The 16,621-nt window shown below is 46.2% G+C and overlaps 2 protein-coding genes across 5 annotated transcripts; one reads left to right on the top strand and one right to left on the bottom strand.

Annotated features, from left to right (window-relative positions):
- The first annotated feature begins 208 nt into the window (after window positions 1–208).
- Window positions 209–4,520, top strand: tnfrsf9a (tumor necrosis factor receptor superfamily, member 9a). Its single transcript, XM_057040319.1, has 6 exons — window positions 209–1,289; window positions 1,665–1,784; window positions 2,361–2,526; window positions 2,598–2,686; window positions 2,766–2,915; window positions 2,987–4,520. The coding sequence occupies exons 1-6, from the start codon at window positions 1,145–1,147 to the stop codon at window positions 3,100–3,102; spliced, it is 786 nt and encodes a 261-aa protein (XP_056896299.1). The 5' UTR covers window positions 209–1,144; the 3' UTR covers window positions 3,103–4,520.
- Window positions 4,354–15,434, bottom strand: ccdc187 (coiled-coil domain containing 187). 4 transcript variants are annotated; one of them, XM_057040285.1, is made up of 13 exons: window positions 15,155–15,434; window positions 14,799–14,938; window positions 11,146–11,238; window positions 10,908–11,046; window positions 10,749–10,839; window positions 8,372–8,450; window positions 6,725–8,113; window positions 6,167–6,270; window positions 6,024–6,089; window positions 5,800–5,940; window positions 5,610–5,704; window positions 5,441–5,535; window positions 4,354–5,360 (listed from the first exon to the last, which is right to left on the bottom strand). In XM_057040285.1, exons 2-13 carry the CDS (start codon window positions 14,848–14,850, stop codon window positions 5,221–5,223), a joined length of 2,484 nt encoding a protein of 827 aa, XP_056896265.1. In that variant the 5' UTR covers window positions 14,851–14,938; window positions 15,155–15,434; the 3' UTR covers window positions 4,354–5,220. The 4 variants fall into 4 exon arrangements, with proteins under 4 accessions (XP_056896265.1, XP_056896264.1, XP_056896267.1 ...); XM_057040284.1 differs by having other exon boundaries at window positions 14,799–14,924; window positions 15,155–15,433; XM_057040287.1 differs by having other exon boundaries at window positions 11,146–11,208; window positions 14,799–14,924; window positions 15,155–15,431.
- Window positions 15,435–16,621: the final 1,187 nt, after the last annotated feature.

Here is a 16,621-nt window from a genome sequence, read left to right as displayed (position 1 = left end):
CACTTGGACTTATTTACCAGCAGTGTGACTCGAGTCGCTCTGCTCGCAGCTCGTGCTTTCTGCGTCACCATGTTAATGAGGTGGGGTTTGCCGTGGCCCTGGTTGTAACGCTGAAGGTTAAAGTGTGGGAGGTGTTTTCTTGAGTTTTGTAGGCTGGCTTATGACATCACGCCCGCTGATGGCCATGTGTGAGGTGTAATGTGGCAGAAGCAAAGACGTTGTAAAGGTTAAACAGAAGAAGAAAAAAACCTACCAAATGTCAAATAAGTGTCATCTGGCAGTTTTAAAAGGTGATCCTAAAAACAAACTCAAAAAAATGAACTTAGTTTTCCCAAAGCTGGAACATGAACTGATCACAGAGGTTTAAAGGGAGTTAATTACCATCCGAGCTTTTTCAGGAAGGCACAAGTCATTTCCCCTTTCTGTTTCTCTTTCCCTGGTGTTGGGAGTTCAAATAAATCTCCAGGACATGATTGCAACAGGTGACTAAATCCATGAGGGGAAATTTGGTGGCGATTTACCCTGGAACTTGTGATTCTGCTCTGGTCTAATGGAGGTGTCATGCTGGCAGCTTTCAGTTGTGCAATAATTTCATGGGAAACTAAACATCGTCGTCATGCGTTCTGTGTTGTGTTTAACGGTTGATTGTATTTGAGGGTTAAGTGATTATAGCTCAGAAAACAGGCTGACTTATCTTTAAACACATTCATCCTGTCCAGACAGACCAAACACAAACTGTATTTCACCCATGACCAAGAGCAGCCTCATTCTGATGTTATGAGCCTCTCCTAAAAGCAAACATTCTAAAAACTAATCATTACTTCAATTCAACCTCAAAACGTAGGGTGTACTTTCTTCTTACCGCTCTTTTTTTATATTCAAGCCATTCAAATGAGTGTGTGACGTTCACACCCCCCCCCCCCCTCCCCTCAGTATGAAAGTGTGGCCTGTCAGTGATCTCACTTCAGAGAGCCCCACGGCTGAGCATGTTTAAATCTAATACTGCACAGTGACTTTAACTGGGGAAGAAATTGAATTCTGCCCATTTATTTATTGAGCCCTACTACAGATCTGGACATTGAGTTCCTGGGATACCTTGGCTGCGACATCCTTTCAACAGGACGTTTGGAGAGCTGACAGGAGGATGGCTGTGACCTTGTGGATGATGCTTCTCTGTCTGCTCATGCACGGCTCTTTCTGCACTAACGAGCATATAGAAAGCGGCTGCCTGAAATGGTCATTAGATAAAACCGACGAGAACAATGTTTGCTGTGATGTCTGCCGACCTGGTGAGTTGAAGCAACCGTTTTAACGCTATCTCAGTTTGACCTAATGGAGTTCATTTGTTAATTTTCTTTTAGCACTTGAGAAGTACCAAAATAGCACTGAACCTAAGGAAAAAGCCAGCCAATCTTTTAAATTTCATATTCATCTACTGTGGTTTATCAAAGCCGAATGTAGTTTCAGTGGTTTTTCAGTTAATAGTGTTTGAAACAGGATTGAGAGGAAGTTTAAAAATATGTGTCTTGGTGAATTATGTCTGAAATTTTACAAACATCTGTAGGCCAGGGCATTTGAAAGCTTTTATTCTAGCTCCCATGTGCAGCATACAAAAGTCTGTTTTCTAAATTTACTGTGTGAGATTGATTCCTGTGTGTTTGCAGGAAACCATCTGGTCAAACGCTGTGGCCCATCACCAGAAGAGCTTTGCACCCCCTGTAAGCCCAATAGATTTACGGTGCAGCCAGACAGCTTCAAATGTAGCCAGTGCACCCAGTGTGTAGGTATGTGTGTGGACATCCTTTTTGTTGTCTCTCTTCTAACATCCAAAATAGAAAACTGAAGGGGGGACCTTTTCTGTTTTTCTTTTGACCTTTTCTGATCACGTGTGCCCTGGTGGAGCAAAAGTATCTTGACACAAGTGGGCTGGGCGACCGAGCCCAGGTCTGAGGATCGCTCCCCTCACTGTAGCGTTAGTTGTTACCTTTGTGATCAGTGAGAAGCTCCTGTTTTAAAGAACTAAACTCCACCATCCTGGATTTACAATGGTGACACTTCCAGTCAAAATCCAGGCGTCTCCAATGTTTGAGCCATAAAGGTGGCACATAATTTCTAGCCTGTTTTTAAATCCCTGAATGGTCCTCAAGAGAGCGAGAGCATCCTAAATGTGACTCCAACCTGCAGTTGTTGAGAGCCGAGGACCCAGCCTGTCACCGTGACACACTTTTAGAAGTTAGATCTCAGCCTGAGTTCTAAGAAGAGTGGGAGATGAGAGGGAAACATCTGTATGAACCCTAACATTGGCTTTCATTCGCATGCAAGATATTTGATGCTTAAGTGGCATTACTCTTTATATTCAGGTGCGCAGATCCTTCTAGAAAAATGCACCCCGACAAGAGACACTGTGTGTGGATGTAAAGAAGGACTCATGTGTGGAGATGACCAGTGCAGCTTCTGCATAACAGCCTGCGTCAACGGAACCTTCTATGACCAAATGCAGCAGAGATGTAAACCCTGGAGCACCAGGTAAGAGTTCGGCTTCACAAAACCTGTCATTTCAGTGTGCGGGCTTCTCATAAGTCCTCCCTTCCTGGAAGGTGTCGCAATCCAGATCAGGTGATTGTCGCCAAGGGAGATGCTTTCAGTGACATCAAGTGTGACGATGCCACAGCTTCAGCGGACTATGGTAGGATGTGATTCCATATTCTCTCTCTGTTTCCGCTGAAAAGCAGCCAATCAAACCTGCCGTTTCTGCCACATCGCAGTCGATACTTTGGTCTTGGCCCTGCTGCCCGGCATGGTCATCCTCCTCCTCCTCCTCATCATCTTCAGTGTGACTTTAAAACTACAGCAGGAAAAGAAATCGGAAAAAACCAAGCTGGAGACGCCTGTGATCGGAACGCCTACAGATAATGGTGAGAGTGGGAATGCTGGGATTTCCAAACACATCAGACCTTTTTAAAATGTCCTGTTTCTTCCTCTCTAGACGACCACATGACCTTGATAGCAATCGAGTGCAGTTTCCACGAAGCCGAGCAGGAGCAAGGCAGCAGCTTGGAGTCCCTTGTGTCAGAAAACTCAACAAAGGAGCTTATTGAATGAGGGGGCGGTAAATGAGTCTGGATCAAACAAGTGGAATACCCCTCTGAGGTTTTACTCAGCTGGTGGTGATGAGGAGGGACTTCCTGATTCACACGAGCCACAAACTTTTTCAGGGAGCTCTGAAGCCCTGAATCTGCTTGGCTGATCCGCAGCCGTCTTCTGCCCACTCCCACTTCATTGGACTTAAATGTGACTTGATTCTATGTTAGTGTGCTGCGGGGAGCGTTTCCAGTCACCTCACAGATATGGTGACAGCAAACAGGAAAAAGGGGAATTCTGTAAGAGAGGGAAAAAACCCCCAAGTGACTGTTTTATTCATTCTGTAAATAACGCAGCGAACACAGCTTGTGCTTTGTGAAACTAAGACTGTACAGTAGGTGTCGAGGCTGTAACTGTACCAGGCTTACATGAGTAGGCTCCAGTTTCACTTGCTGAGTGTTTCCACGTTCGTGCGCAGCTCCTGCCTCTTCTGTTTGAACGTGCACAAAAGGTGTCAATGTTGCATTTCGTCTGGGCCTGTAGCCGAGCCCACACACCTCCCCGAAGTGCTTAGTTTGATCTAACTGAAGGATAAACCAGGACACACAACCAGAAAGATGATAATTCTCTGTGATTAACTATAGATTTTTCTTTCTTTGTCTTTGTTTTTAATATTAAAACAACAGGAGAGGGGTGACAGCAGGACATAATGCTGCTTTTGACTGTACAGTATATTACCGAGAATTTGTGGCGGGCTTTCCACACATTGTATTGTTATCAAAAATCCCAGTCCAGGGAACTCCCACAAAATTTGATTTAATGTTTCATTGTGGTTAGGGTATGCAAATGTTCTACTTAAGCCTTTAAAGCTGAGCCTGTTGTGCAATAGTGTGGATGAAAAAAAGAGAGGAACTCTGGAATTCTTTTGTTAGTCAATCAAAACAAGCCTGGGCATTCCCACCAAACCTGTCTGAGGATGAATGCTGCATGACAGAATGTAACTTTAAAAGGTCGAGCCGTCCAAAAACACCCATCCAGGAAGAGCGGCGCTCGTGTCATGTTTGTCTGTGGACAAGGAGAAAGTTCCCATTAAGGTTTATGTTCTTAGAAATTGATCACCAAGTTAAAATGTTTGAGAAAGTTCCAGGTTAGCTCTCACCCTCAGTACGGCTCCAGTGGGGTGAGCAGCTGAATTCAGCGTTTCCATTCATCCTCCTTCAACAGACTTGTTCATATATTCATAGTGATTCTTTTCATATGTCTACATATCAATGCAGTGTGTATAAACTCCTTTATTTGTTGCCCTTTCCATAACAACCGCAATGAGACATTTAATGTACTAAAAATAAGAAAAGGAAAAACAGCAATGGCATCACAATCAGGTAGAGATACAAAAAGCAAGAGAACAATAAATACTTCTGTTTTTAAAAGTTGTAAAACGACCACAAGTGTGTCTGGACTGATGAAAAAGGGAAAAGTACATAAAATAATCCGGGTTAACGGCTTCATTTAGGAGGACTCGTTGAGGTGAATCTGAAATTCTGGTCAGTTTTGGTCAGAACAGCATCAACAAAGAGCGCTGATGAATAGAATCATTAAGTCATCTCATCCATGCTGGTCATTCTGGGATGTTGTTTGGAGGTGCTGGTACTGTATAGGTCCATCAGGAAACCTGATATATGAAAATATTCAACATACTTGGATGCAGCCACATATTCCTTCAGTTCTTAATGGACAGTTATCAATTGATTGTCATTGTTAACGTCAGCAATGTGTCTCACACACGTCAGCTAAAAAAACCCCCAAACAGGACGTATTAAAGTAGTTTATCGGTCATTTGGGCTCAAAAACTACCACACCCTTCCCGTTTTAGCTTTATTTGGGGAGGAAACGATACTACTTAGCTAACTATAAACAAAGGCTAAAAATGTAATCGAAAAAGTAATATTAAATTTAACACTGAAAAATACTCTGAAAAACTCGAAAATAATAAAGGCAGGAGTCCATGATGTTGACATAAGCAAGGAATATTTCAATTTCTTCTCTTGTCCGCTGGTCTAAAGTGCTAGTAGGGATGCTTCTGTGGATATAGTGTGTTTCATACATGAAGGACGTATATTTACACTCCATTAGAACAGATTACTGTTGTTTGCAGTTTTCCTTTTTCTCTTTGGGTTTCGAGCGCTCCGATTTATCTGCTTGCCGTTTTGTGGGAGCCACAAAAGTCGGCTCTGCTAGGAAGTCGTGTTGCTGCACGGGAAGCGTCTGACCGTCCAGCCCTGCATCAGAGGGAGAGACGACGTGAGCGATCCATTGTTTAAAAGGCTGGATTCTGAGCTCCATTTCCTGTTTACAGTACCCGTCTGTCGGTCCCGGTCCCTCTCTGTGCTTAACCTCCTGGCCTGGAAGGTCGGGTCGAGCTCTTCGGCGATGTTTCTGATGTGCTGGCTCTGTCTGTGAAGGCAGCAGCTTTAAGTCAGCATTGGGAGTCGGTGGAAACTGTTAGATTGGTGTGTTCAGGCAGTTACAGTGTAGTGGAGGTGGGACTGGGAGGCTGGTTCTCCGGGGAGCAATCCTCAATGGGAGAAGGAAGACCCTCGGAGTCAAGTCTCTCCCGTTGGCCCTGCGGCGGTGGACACGAAATGTGAATAAGCATTACAAACACACAGATTGAGGAGAGGAGCTTTAACAACCGCTTCCATTAATCCCGCAGCACACCTGTCTGTCTCTGTCTCTGGCAGCCCGCCTGTCATGATGGCTGATCATGGCTCTGTGCTCGCGCCACGACGACGGCCCCTCTAACTCACGAGATCTCCGCTTTGATTTCATTTCCTGCTTTTGCATAAAATGAGCTATTTCCTAAAGCACAATCAAGAGGTTATGCAACAGGTTGAAGTTGACAAAAGGACACATTAGAGTGAGTTCAGTTTCTGCTGTCGCACCTCGTCCTGAGCCACTTGTGCTACTCTGAAGTCTCCCTCTGGGTAACAGGAAGGCGCAGAGGAATTCTGGCAACAGGAGACACCTTTGAAATCAAAGGTTCTTTTCCATGACTTGCAATATGTGAAAAACCAGCATCCTTTACCCTCCTCAGACGGTTTTCCTCGTCCTCTTGCATTTTACGAGCCAGTTCTTCATCCTGCAAGACCTGCTGCAGCTCCCCCAGGTCGAGCCTCGCTTCAGCGGAATCTGGTTATGGGTCAGAGTTCAAAAGGTCAAATCTTGTTTTGAAGCTTGTCAGAGATCCAAAATCCTCTCCACCGAACCACAGGACAAACGGTTATGATAATGAAATACAAGACGAGCAAAAGATGAACACAAACAAAAAAAGAATTTTGAATTAGTGATGAAATAGAGGCAAGAACGAGCTGAATTACACCAAACGACAGGGAAAAGCAGCAGGTGAAGTTTGTCTCATTCGATGAAGTGCGTGAGAATAATGATGGAAGGCAAGAATGAAAATGAACTGAGGATGTCTGAGGACAGCGGGATGGAGGAAAAGGAAAATGTTTCACTTCACCACGACCCCAAATGGATCCAGATTAGATGATTGAGGGAATGTGAGAGGAGCAGATGTAGCAAGAATCTAGCTTTGGAAGGTTCTCCTCTGCAGACTGGAGATGGCTGCAGCTCTGGATGTTACCTGCTGCCACGTGTCTTGACCTACGCCTGGTTGAAGCCCTGATGCTGGCTCTGCTGCTGCTGCTGCTGCTGCTGCTGCTGCGGAGGCTTTGGCTGCGCTGTGGGGCTCTTTGGCCGGGCTGATCTCTCCTCCTCCATGTTTCCTCCTCCGAGTTCACCCTTTCTTCAACAGCGTTGCACCGATTCCTGCGCTCATCTGTTGTCCCGCTGACTCCAAAATCATTTTCATTCCAATCCCTCATGTGATCAGTTTTGGCTCCGTGGTCTCTCCACCTTCTGCTGCCTCCCTTTTCTCTGTTAGCAAGGGACGACTCTCTGCTGCTAATCTCATAAACCTCTCCTCCACGCTCCGCAATATTGTGGAGCCTTTCTTTGTCCTCTCTGTGATCTCTCCCACTGCTCTCTCGGTGTGACGATCGTCTCTTCTCCCCGACATCTCCATGGAAACTGTGCCGAGTGGCGGAAGCTCTCTGAAAGCTTCTCTGATGCGGTCGGGAGTCACTGCAGGAGCCCTCGCTCCCATGGAGCACCTGGCTGTCTCTGCTCCGAGGCCCGAGTATTTGCAGCGACGCCCCGTTGTTGCTGATCCTCACAGGCACGCCCCGCTCTCTGAGGACGTGACCCAGCATCGCCCAAACACCGTTGCCGCTTTGCACCTCTCTGGAATTACTTCTGGATTCATCCCGAAAGTGCACATGTTTGTCAGCGTTGTCCCTATAGCTCCATGTTCTTGCTAACTCTCTGTTGCTTTGTCTCCTCCTGTCATGAAGCCTGAGCGATTCGCTGCGACTGCATCGCCTTTCTCCCACTTCACCGAACCCAGAACCCTTATCTGAATCCCTCAACCCCTCACACTCCTCCCTTTGGAGCCTTGCCTGACGCCAAATCAGAGGCCTCTTCTTGTCTACTTCACCATTTTCATACTGGTTTTCCTCCCACACTTCCTTCTCCTCCTCCCAAACTTCCAGCTCATCAGGGACACTGCTGCCAGAGTTCCGACTCCTGAACTGTCTCTCTCTGTGTGGGTGATGTAAAGATCCCTGCCGTCTGAGGGGTGAGGCCTGAATTCTGTCGTTTGCTCTTTTGGACAAGGCAGAGTGTTCTGAGAAAACCGTGTCAGAATCTTCAGAATCCTCACTGGAATGCTCTCTGAATTTGCTTCTAAATTTCCTGAAGGAATCTGTGTGTCTTTCGTTTGACCATGAATTTGTGTTATTTGGAGGTGCTACAGCTCTGCAGGAGTCAGCTTTCGGCTCGGGGACACTTGAACGTCTGTACGAAGTAGAAGAGTGCCACCTAGTGGCTGACGTTGAACACTGCTCCTCTACTGGCTCAGGGCTGCAGAGTGTGTGTTGGGGTGGGGGAGGCAGCGGGGGAGTGGTCGCGCTGCCTTTAGTTACAACACAAATGCAAACACATAAGCAGGGAGGATGGGTGAGGTTGTTAGCAAAGTGCAACTGCACAAGTGCAGTTAATGAGGCGAGTTTAAGACATTTAAAACATTAAAGTCATGTCACATGCATAAAATGGCACTGTGGTAGTGATGCAGCATGCAGCAAGCTGCAGTGTAACAACATAAGGTGAATGTTAAACATAAATACAGCCATACAGCCATACAGCAGCATTATATGAAATGTAGGGTCTCTACCTTCGCTTGGGTTATCCTGCCCCCTGCTGGCCCTCCTCATGCACTGCGTCTCCTCGTCGTGGATGCGTTTTGCCATTTCCTGTGGAAAAAGAAAGCAGAAGCTTCGATTTCAAAGTGCAGAGAAGCAGTGTGTTCTGTTTAATAAAAACAAAAGGTTTTTTCAATCACTTGAAATCTAAACTGCATTATGTAGGAAAAATGTAACATCCATTTATTAAAATTAAACAACATCTAATAATAAATCTGGAGAATTGAATGAAAAGGATGAGGGATGGGGGACGACACCCCCCCCCCCACTGTCTGCACGCTTAAGTCATACAATATTACTGGAAAACATGACTTTAGCAGGACACCAGCAGGGGGCAGCATCACACCAATCCTGCACACAGGAGAACTTGGCACGTTTCACTGTTCTGTAACGTTTGCCATCATTATTCTCTGTCAAACCTCACGTCCCATAAAGCCTCAGCTCTGATTTGATTAGCGAAATTCAAAATAACCACATGTGTAACAAAGAACAAATCGGGTGGATGACAGAGCGCACGCCACGGAGAGCGAGCTGGAGCCGATGTGTGGCCATATAGGGTGACTTGGTGTCACAGAGGTGATCCAACACTGTGGTGGAAACTCTGAGGCTGAATAAGGGACAAGAGGCCAACTGTGAAAGTAAGAGGACAACAGGGCTGTTTTATGTGAACCAACACCTTGTAACCAGAGGTGAACAACTCCTAACAAGGTTCTCTGGACTGCTTTTATTGGCGAGGCTACGACTAAAAAATGTGTCACCAGAGATTTCTGGCTCTGTTGTTTTTTTGTGCTACATAAATCACAACTTAAAGCTTCATCAAGCGTGTGCGTGTCAGCCACTTTGCCAACATCAGCAGACAATTAGCAACTTTCCGAGACGGGTTAGGCGTGGAGATCCACAGGGATCTGGCATTTTAAATCTGCTCAGGCACGCGCCTTCTGTTGCTTAATTAAAGACACAAACTACAGGCAGTAAATATTTCATCAATGCCACTGATGAGGCAGCTATTAGTGCAGATAAACCAGGAGACTGTAAACTCATCACAACACTAAGAGACGATATCTGCAGCATAACAGCGTGAGTTAAGACCCCCCACCCCCCTACAATGATGAATGAACCACACAGCTTCTGTGAACCCAGGTCCTCCAAACAGGGAGCTGGAGAAGGTTTGTCCAACACAACCGGCTCTAAAATGGGAACAGCTGAGCGAAGGAAAATATTATTCAGCAGCAGCAGCTGTGTGACGCAGCCGGCTCTGCTCTGCCAGCTGGAGAGCTTGGATCTTTTTACAGTTCTTTGGTTTCTACTGGTGGATAAAGCAGTTATAATTTTACAGTGGAAGCATGCGGGGCGCAGGGGGCTGTAAAAAGGCAGAGGCAGAGACACAAAGGCCTTGAGAGGCGGCTGATCTTAACTCTGAAACAACTGATTGATGGGAACCATCTGCTTGTCCCATGTGATCAGGCTGCTGCTGAGTCAGGAGAATGGGAAGCAAACATGTCATGACAGCCATCATATCAATAGCTGGATATTAATGCTTTACTTCTGCTCAGAATCAGACGAGAACTGAACAAGAGCTGTGTGTTGTGCAGCACGGGAGTGTATCTGTCCAACCAAATCAGCATTTTCATGTGTTCACAGCCACGTTTGCCTGCAGACACAGTGTTTAGAAATGAGCAGGACTGGAGCTCAAACCTTCATGCGCAGCTCTGACACAGCCTGACGTTTACGCTAATATTACTATATTCCTACTCAATACTGGCCTTTTATTATGACGTGAAATGTTCATTTTTACGTTTCAATCTTCAATTGAAGTTTCATCAAGTGGTGGTTTTATCTGTTCCTCTGTTCAACAGATGACACTCACAGGCAGCCCAGAGGTCCAGAGCAGCTCTTGCCTGCAACCACCATTCATTATGGTCTCAGTTAGTCCTGAGAGAGGGTGAAAGCAGCCCAGGCTGCTGGTAACAGCCAGCTAATGAATTGATGCACAGGCTCATCTTGAGAGCACGTATCTGCGACTGCCTGTGATAAATGTGCTGACCTCAAAGAGGATAAAACTGCTGCCAGTGGGGCAAAGGCCAATTATGTTGGCAAGGAGCTGTAGTTGCTGTAGCCTGAGCTCATCGAGCCACGTTCAACATGCAGCCTTTTGTGCTTCATGTACCCTCCTGCACCTCCTGCTGGGTCTGTGAGAGCATTCAAGATGGTTTTAAGGACTTTAGGGCTTCAATAAGCAACAAGTATCAACCTTTTCTTGTGAGATCTCTCTATTCCCTGCGATGAAATCATTTCCTGCCTGGACCATAACAAATGAATGCACACTTGACTAAATGGGTTTGCGCTCACCTCATCATCCTGCTCCCTCCTCTGGGCCTCCTCAGCACAGCGCAGGATCTCCTCCTGGATCAAACGAGCGTACTCGAAGTCTCGCTCCTCTCTGCAGAGAAGATTATTGACTCAGTAAAGGTAAAGACTGGAAATGTGCTCATGGAGGGTTCCACTTACAGCTGTTTGGAGACCTGCCTGTGGAGGGCGCTCTGCTGAGCCCACTGTTCCTCCTCCTCATCCTGCAGCTTCTTGGCTACACGGATGTCGTTCTGCACAAGCTGGTTCTTCTGGATATTGGTGGAGTAGTATTGCTCAACTACAGGTTCGAGAAAGGTAAAGTCAGCAGTATATTCGTAGTCTACAGGAACTTTTTAACTAAGAGGAGTGCACCGAGAGAGCCGGACGCTGTACTTACTCTCCTGTTCCTGCAGGTTGTGCGCCAGCGCTCCGTCCTCCAGCACAGAGAAACACTGGCACACTGAAACAGAGCACAGCAGCACAGCAGCACCTCAGCATCAGAAACAACAGTGTGCAGAAGTGAGCAGCTCCTTCATCACGTCTGCACCTGCGGCAAAAAATCAACCCCGCGTACGACGAAGCGCACGGAACGACGCACAACTCGGACTGGCACCGCTTGAGTTAAGGCAGGTTGTTTAAGGTGTAATAGCATTAAATAATATATGCACACGTGCTCGGAAATGAAGCCTGTTAATAAACAAGTCTTGACATGTCTGCTTATTCTTTGTCTGCTCTCTAAACTTTGAACAAAGCTCAACACTTACCACGTCTCTTGCTACCATATAAGTACACTGGTTAGCGTATGCAGTATAAGTGTAGACAAAAAATCTGTGAGTCTGGTGTAAACCCAGGGGCTTTAGCTCAGAGCGCCCTGTCCACCAGCTGTGCCTGGCTCCCCGTGTGATTCTATAGGCAGGCCCAAAAGGTATCAGTGTCATATCGTTAACACTGTCTGGCCTCACTGTTGCTGACGTTGACAAAAAATTAAATCCGGACACATGGATTTGTCAGCACAGTAAAAGGAAGTGAAACAAAGGGACAGTCATCACTTCGCTGTTCTCTTCTGACCCTCAGAACACGACTCAAGAATCCACCAGTGAGGTTAAGACATTGATTTAAACTGATACTGCAGAGGGGTTCAGGGGGAGAAAACATGAGCCGCCACCCCCACCTGCACTGCAGAAACCCCCCCCCTCAATGTTCTGGGGCTTCCTCTCATGAGACTCAGTCAACAAGACTAACGTCGATATAAAAACCATCTTCCAGAGCTGAAGGGCTCAGGTCTGTGCAGATGAACGCAGGATGGGGAGGATTAGGCTCCAGACTCTGTGGTACCCCAGAGACCCCCGACTTTAAGGAACCAGCTAGACTTTGAGTCTGGATTCGGCTGAGAGCAGACAGAAATGGCCCCAGCTTGACCCCTGAGGCGGGGCCAATTAAAAACACCTGTCCTCCCGCTGATCCCTCGCTGATCTGACTGGACCGCGGATGTAGACACATTTACATGTGCGTACACACACACACACACACACACACACACCACACACACACACACACACACACACACACACACACACACACACGATTGTAGAAACAACAGGCTAAGTCCTAAAATAGGATTTCTACAGTCTGCATGCAAACATGGCCGAATCAGCCCGACCTAAACACCCCTGATCCACTGTGCGTGCGACGCGTGCTCCCTGCAGGTCTCAGGTCAGCTGGGATGTCTGCGATAGCAGTAAAAACTCATCCCCTCGCAGTGAGAATATATTTTCCCCAGCCTGAACCAGCTCCAAACTGTTCTCACGATGTAACGTGCAGAGTTGGCAGATGGTGCTAATCCATCAAAAGTGTCCATTTACGCCATAATAAAAAAAACTCTGCGCCAGGCTGTAACCCCCACGCCACAGCACAGATTTGGTACCTTTTCCACCTGTCGTGGAGCTTAAGCGACTATCCTCTAACAGGATATCCGAGCATGTGTCCAGTCTGTCAGCGTGGAAGGATTAAGACAAAGATTCTGTTAAAATCTGATAAGACAAATTGACAGCTCTTACTCTTAAATCCAACTCAGACAGGAAGAGCAGAAGACGTAAGGAGGAGGAAAATGACTGGCTGCGCGGGTGTGTCCACATTGTGGACTAACTTGTTTTTCCCAAACGCTTTAAGACAGTCGCGTTACCTTTCCAAGGGAGGGAATGAGCAGATGGTGTTATGACTGCGAAGCGAGTTTTGAGGGGCAGGAAGAGCGGGTTTTCACAAACCTCCTTGCAGCGTGAGCATCTTAATAAGAGAATGAAAGGATCCTTTTAAGCTGCGTCCTCCCCCTAAGAGGACAGCAGGTTAAAAATCCAGCAGAGAACAGAAACGAGATGTGGCAGGAGGATAGACGGTGCAAATTAAAGAGAACTAACTCAGGAAATGAGCAGCCGTACCAAGGAGACGCTATCATTCGGAGTTTCCATGCTAAGTGTGTGTTACAGCGAGCAAATGACAACTTTTATGGTGTTTTTCTGCAAAACAAAGCAGCTGGAAAGCCTCCACTACCACCGGGGACCTGCCTGTTAATCATCCAACCCAAAATATGCTGAATATCTCAGGCATCCCTCACGATCGAACACTCACGGAGAGGCTCCTCGTGCACCACCAAACACGCTAACGGGCGGTATTAGGTGGCCGCCCAGCAGGGCATCTGGAGAAAGAAAAAATAAAATGAACGGGGTTCTATTTTCAGCGGCAGTCCCACACAGGCCACCCACACGCCTTCTCCGTCTCCCCAGATCCGTTCCTGTGTCCGTCTGTCTGTCTCGCTCTCTGTGCCGTGTTATGAGCCTCATCAACTGCAGCAGAAACCAGTTGTCATGGAGAACAATGAGAGGTGAGGGGCAATGGGACTCTGGGTCAGTTGGTGAGAGCGAAATTAGGAATGGGGCCAGGAGGTGGGGGAATTCCTCTGGGAGCCGCATTCCCTTCGCACATCAGGCTAAATCGGGAGCAGCCAGGGGAAGGACGAAACAGGAACCGATAAGGAGGCAGCGAAAACAAAGAGAGCTTCTTGACTGAAACTCTCAGTTGAGGAGGAACGCGAAGCAGAAGCGAGACGCGCTGATCTGCAGCCCTGAAGGAAACTGAAACATAAACACGAGTGATGGGATGTTAAGTAAACAGCCTCGGAGCCAGAGGGACACGGCCGCAGTTTGGCCGATCCGTCCAGTGAAAGTAGACAATGAGCAGGAAAAAAAAACAACACTGATTTACTTTCCGCTTTTGTCCAGATGAGCAGTTTATCGCTGCAGCCGCTGCCTTTGTTTGGGCACCGGCTGATGCTCGATAAAGCATGAAAATGCCAAGTGGCACACTGTGCCCTTTGTGCACGGAAAACAAGAGAGGAGTCCTGAATTATCTCACTTGATAAAACAGAGCAGGCCCGTTTCCACCCCTCTCATTAGCGTGGACATGCCAAACACAAAGATGCCCTCAGACATTCCACACTTCTTTTAATACACACGTTAGCAGGTGTTAGCAAGTGCTCATGGGAGAAAAATGCACGGCTGAAAGACCAAAAACCACCAGCCTGTTAAAGGTTGCAGCTCTGCATCTGCAGGACGCTCTAAAGGACTCTGACGTTCCTGCTTTATTCTTTTTCAAGATACTATTTAAAAATGCAAGAATGTTTAAACCAAAACAAGAGCCGTGTGTCGTCTCCCATGGTTTTATCAGCCATCACATTCCTCTCTTATCTGACCTGGCGCGCTCAGAACTGCCCCTCCAACATCTCTAGCCTGCAAACATCTGAACCTCCCTCTTCTGTCCAAAGTCAAAATAAACTGAAAGACACCTTCTATCAAGTTCATCCGCACAGACACAAGAGATCAGGAGGCTCGTCTGGTGCCCTCAGACATCCAAAAGACAAAGAGGACGCTGGGATGTTTCCTGGTAGCTCGTCCTTTCTGGACGACTGACCTTTCTTCCTGACTCCCAGTGGTTAAAATGGCACACTTCCCATCACCTGGTGGTTCTGCTCTTGCACAAACTGAGATGTTTGCTCACCTTCTTGGACGCGTGGAAGGTTGGTCTGGTCGACTTCCAGCTCCGCCATCATCACTGACCCAGTCCTGGCATGACCATATGGGTGACCCTGGCACGGATAAAGGATAAAGGTGGTCCTACAGAAACCTAAGGGAAACAAACTGCATTAAAAGCAACAGAAAAGTCACCTTGTTGGGTTAAACAGAACTAGGGTTTATTCTCCGATGTCGGTGGAAAGAGTGCAGCACTTAAAGCCATCGACAATGGAAACAATGACAACAAAGTGAGCATGAACGAGACGCTAACCATTCAACTGCACTTGTGGAGAATAAACAGCAGGAAGCCCTTAAACAGGCCAAAGGACACCTGTTTAGTACCTGTTGTGTTCGTACACGCAGCGTCAACAAGTAGCCGGAACCCGCAACATGACAGCCGAGGACAAACTTCTGTTTTGTCTGCACAAATGTAGCAGAATGGCACGGCCACCCTTCACCGTCCCGGTCGCCACTGTGTGTGGTTTCTTCTTTAAGTGGAAGCGACGCTTTCTGGTGTCTCCTGTGAAACAAAGCGCTCCGTGATGGGAAGCCAGGACGGACAAACTTCGCCCCGTTTCTGCTGCTCCTCCGCGGCTCCTGTTCCGCTGCGTGGGCGGTGAACACCTGGTGCGTTCACGGACTCCCGAAATCCCGGACTTTTTTCCCCCTTCCAAGTTTTATTGGAACTCATATAAATCGCGTTTGGTACCAGAGTCCCTTTTCTTTTTACCAATACATAGATTAGTAAAATAAAGAGGGACTATTTCAATAATGGGAATTTAACTGAGAGTATATTAAACAGTTGGTAAATGGTAGTTTTAGTATTTCACACCGTCATGAACGCAGCATCTAATCAGCGCATTCAATATCGGTCACACTGCAGCTAAAACGTGGGCAGCTACATCTTACATGAATTGTGTAAAATATTTCATTTATTTAAGTTGTATTGAAGATGCTTTGTTCTTACTTTAATTTAGCTATTTATCTGTTAATTATGCATGCACGGATTTACGGAAAAGATCAGGTTTAAAATTGGTAGAAACTATACCAATCCTTTACCTACAAATTCTGTTTATACTTTCAAAGTAAACGTGACATAGGCTATAATGCAGGAGGTTTAACCCTTCCCTTCTACCGCTCTAGCATGTAGGCTTACGTGTATCTAAAATTTGAGGGACAGGTTGTAGGTCTTGGGCATCTTATAACGTTTTGTAATTTAATTAGCTCAGTTTAATTACCCTAGAGTTGGAACTTAACTGTCCCACTGAGAATGACATTGCTTAGCAAGTAACCCATCCTGTTTTAAAGCAAATTGTAAGGAATTCCAGTGCGTTTCAGCGCTTAATTTTCAAAAATCTTGTGGCAATCTTGTAAAAAGTTTAAGAGATTCTAATTTCGAGTTAGTGAATAAAGCAAAACCCAAAATATCAATATAATACAAAAGTTATAATTTAGTTCTTTCAGAGAAACAATTAGGAATTTAAAGCTACTGTAGAATGGCGCACATTTTGAGACACAATGTCACCCTCTGCTGGGAGATTACTGGAACTGCATGCAGGAGGCTAAAACCTCTCAGATCAAATTAAATGTGCTCAACTGTGATACAACTTTGTATGAAATGTACCTAAAACTGACACCTGAAATAAAAATATTCTGAAAGTCCTAAAATAATTTTATTTGGCAAAATGATCTAAATGCCTGTCCTATGTAAGCCTCCATTATATATAATGTTATTCATTTCTTTAATGTTTGCATTTGCATGTTTGCATTTCCCACTTTTCTCCCAGAATTCATTGATATTTTGCAAAA

The sequence above is a fragment of the Takifugu flavidus genome, chromosome 8 (assembly GCF_003711565.1).
Source record: "Takifugu flavidus isolate HTHZ2018 chromosome 8, ASM371156v2, whole genome shotgun sequence".
NCBI classification, from domain to species: domain Eukaryota; kingdom Metazoa; phylum Chordata; class Actinopteri; order Tetraodontiformes; family Tetraodontidae; genus Takifugu; species Takifugu flavidus.
This window is presented reverse-complemented; position numbering and strand designations above follow the sequence as displayed.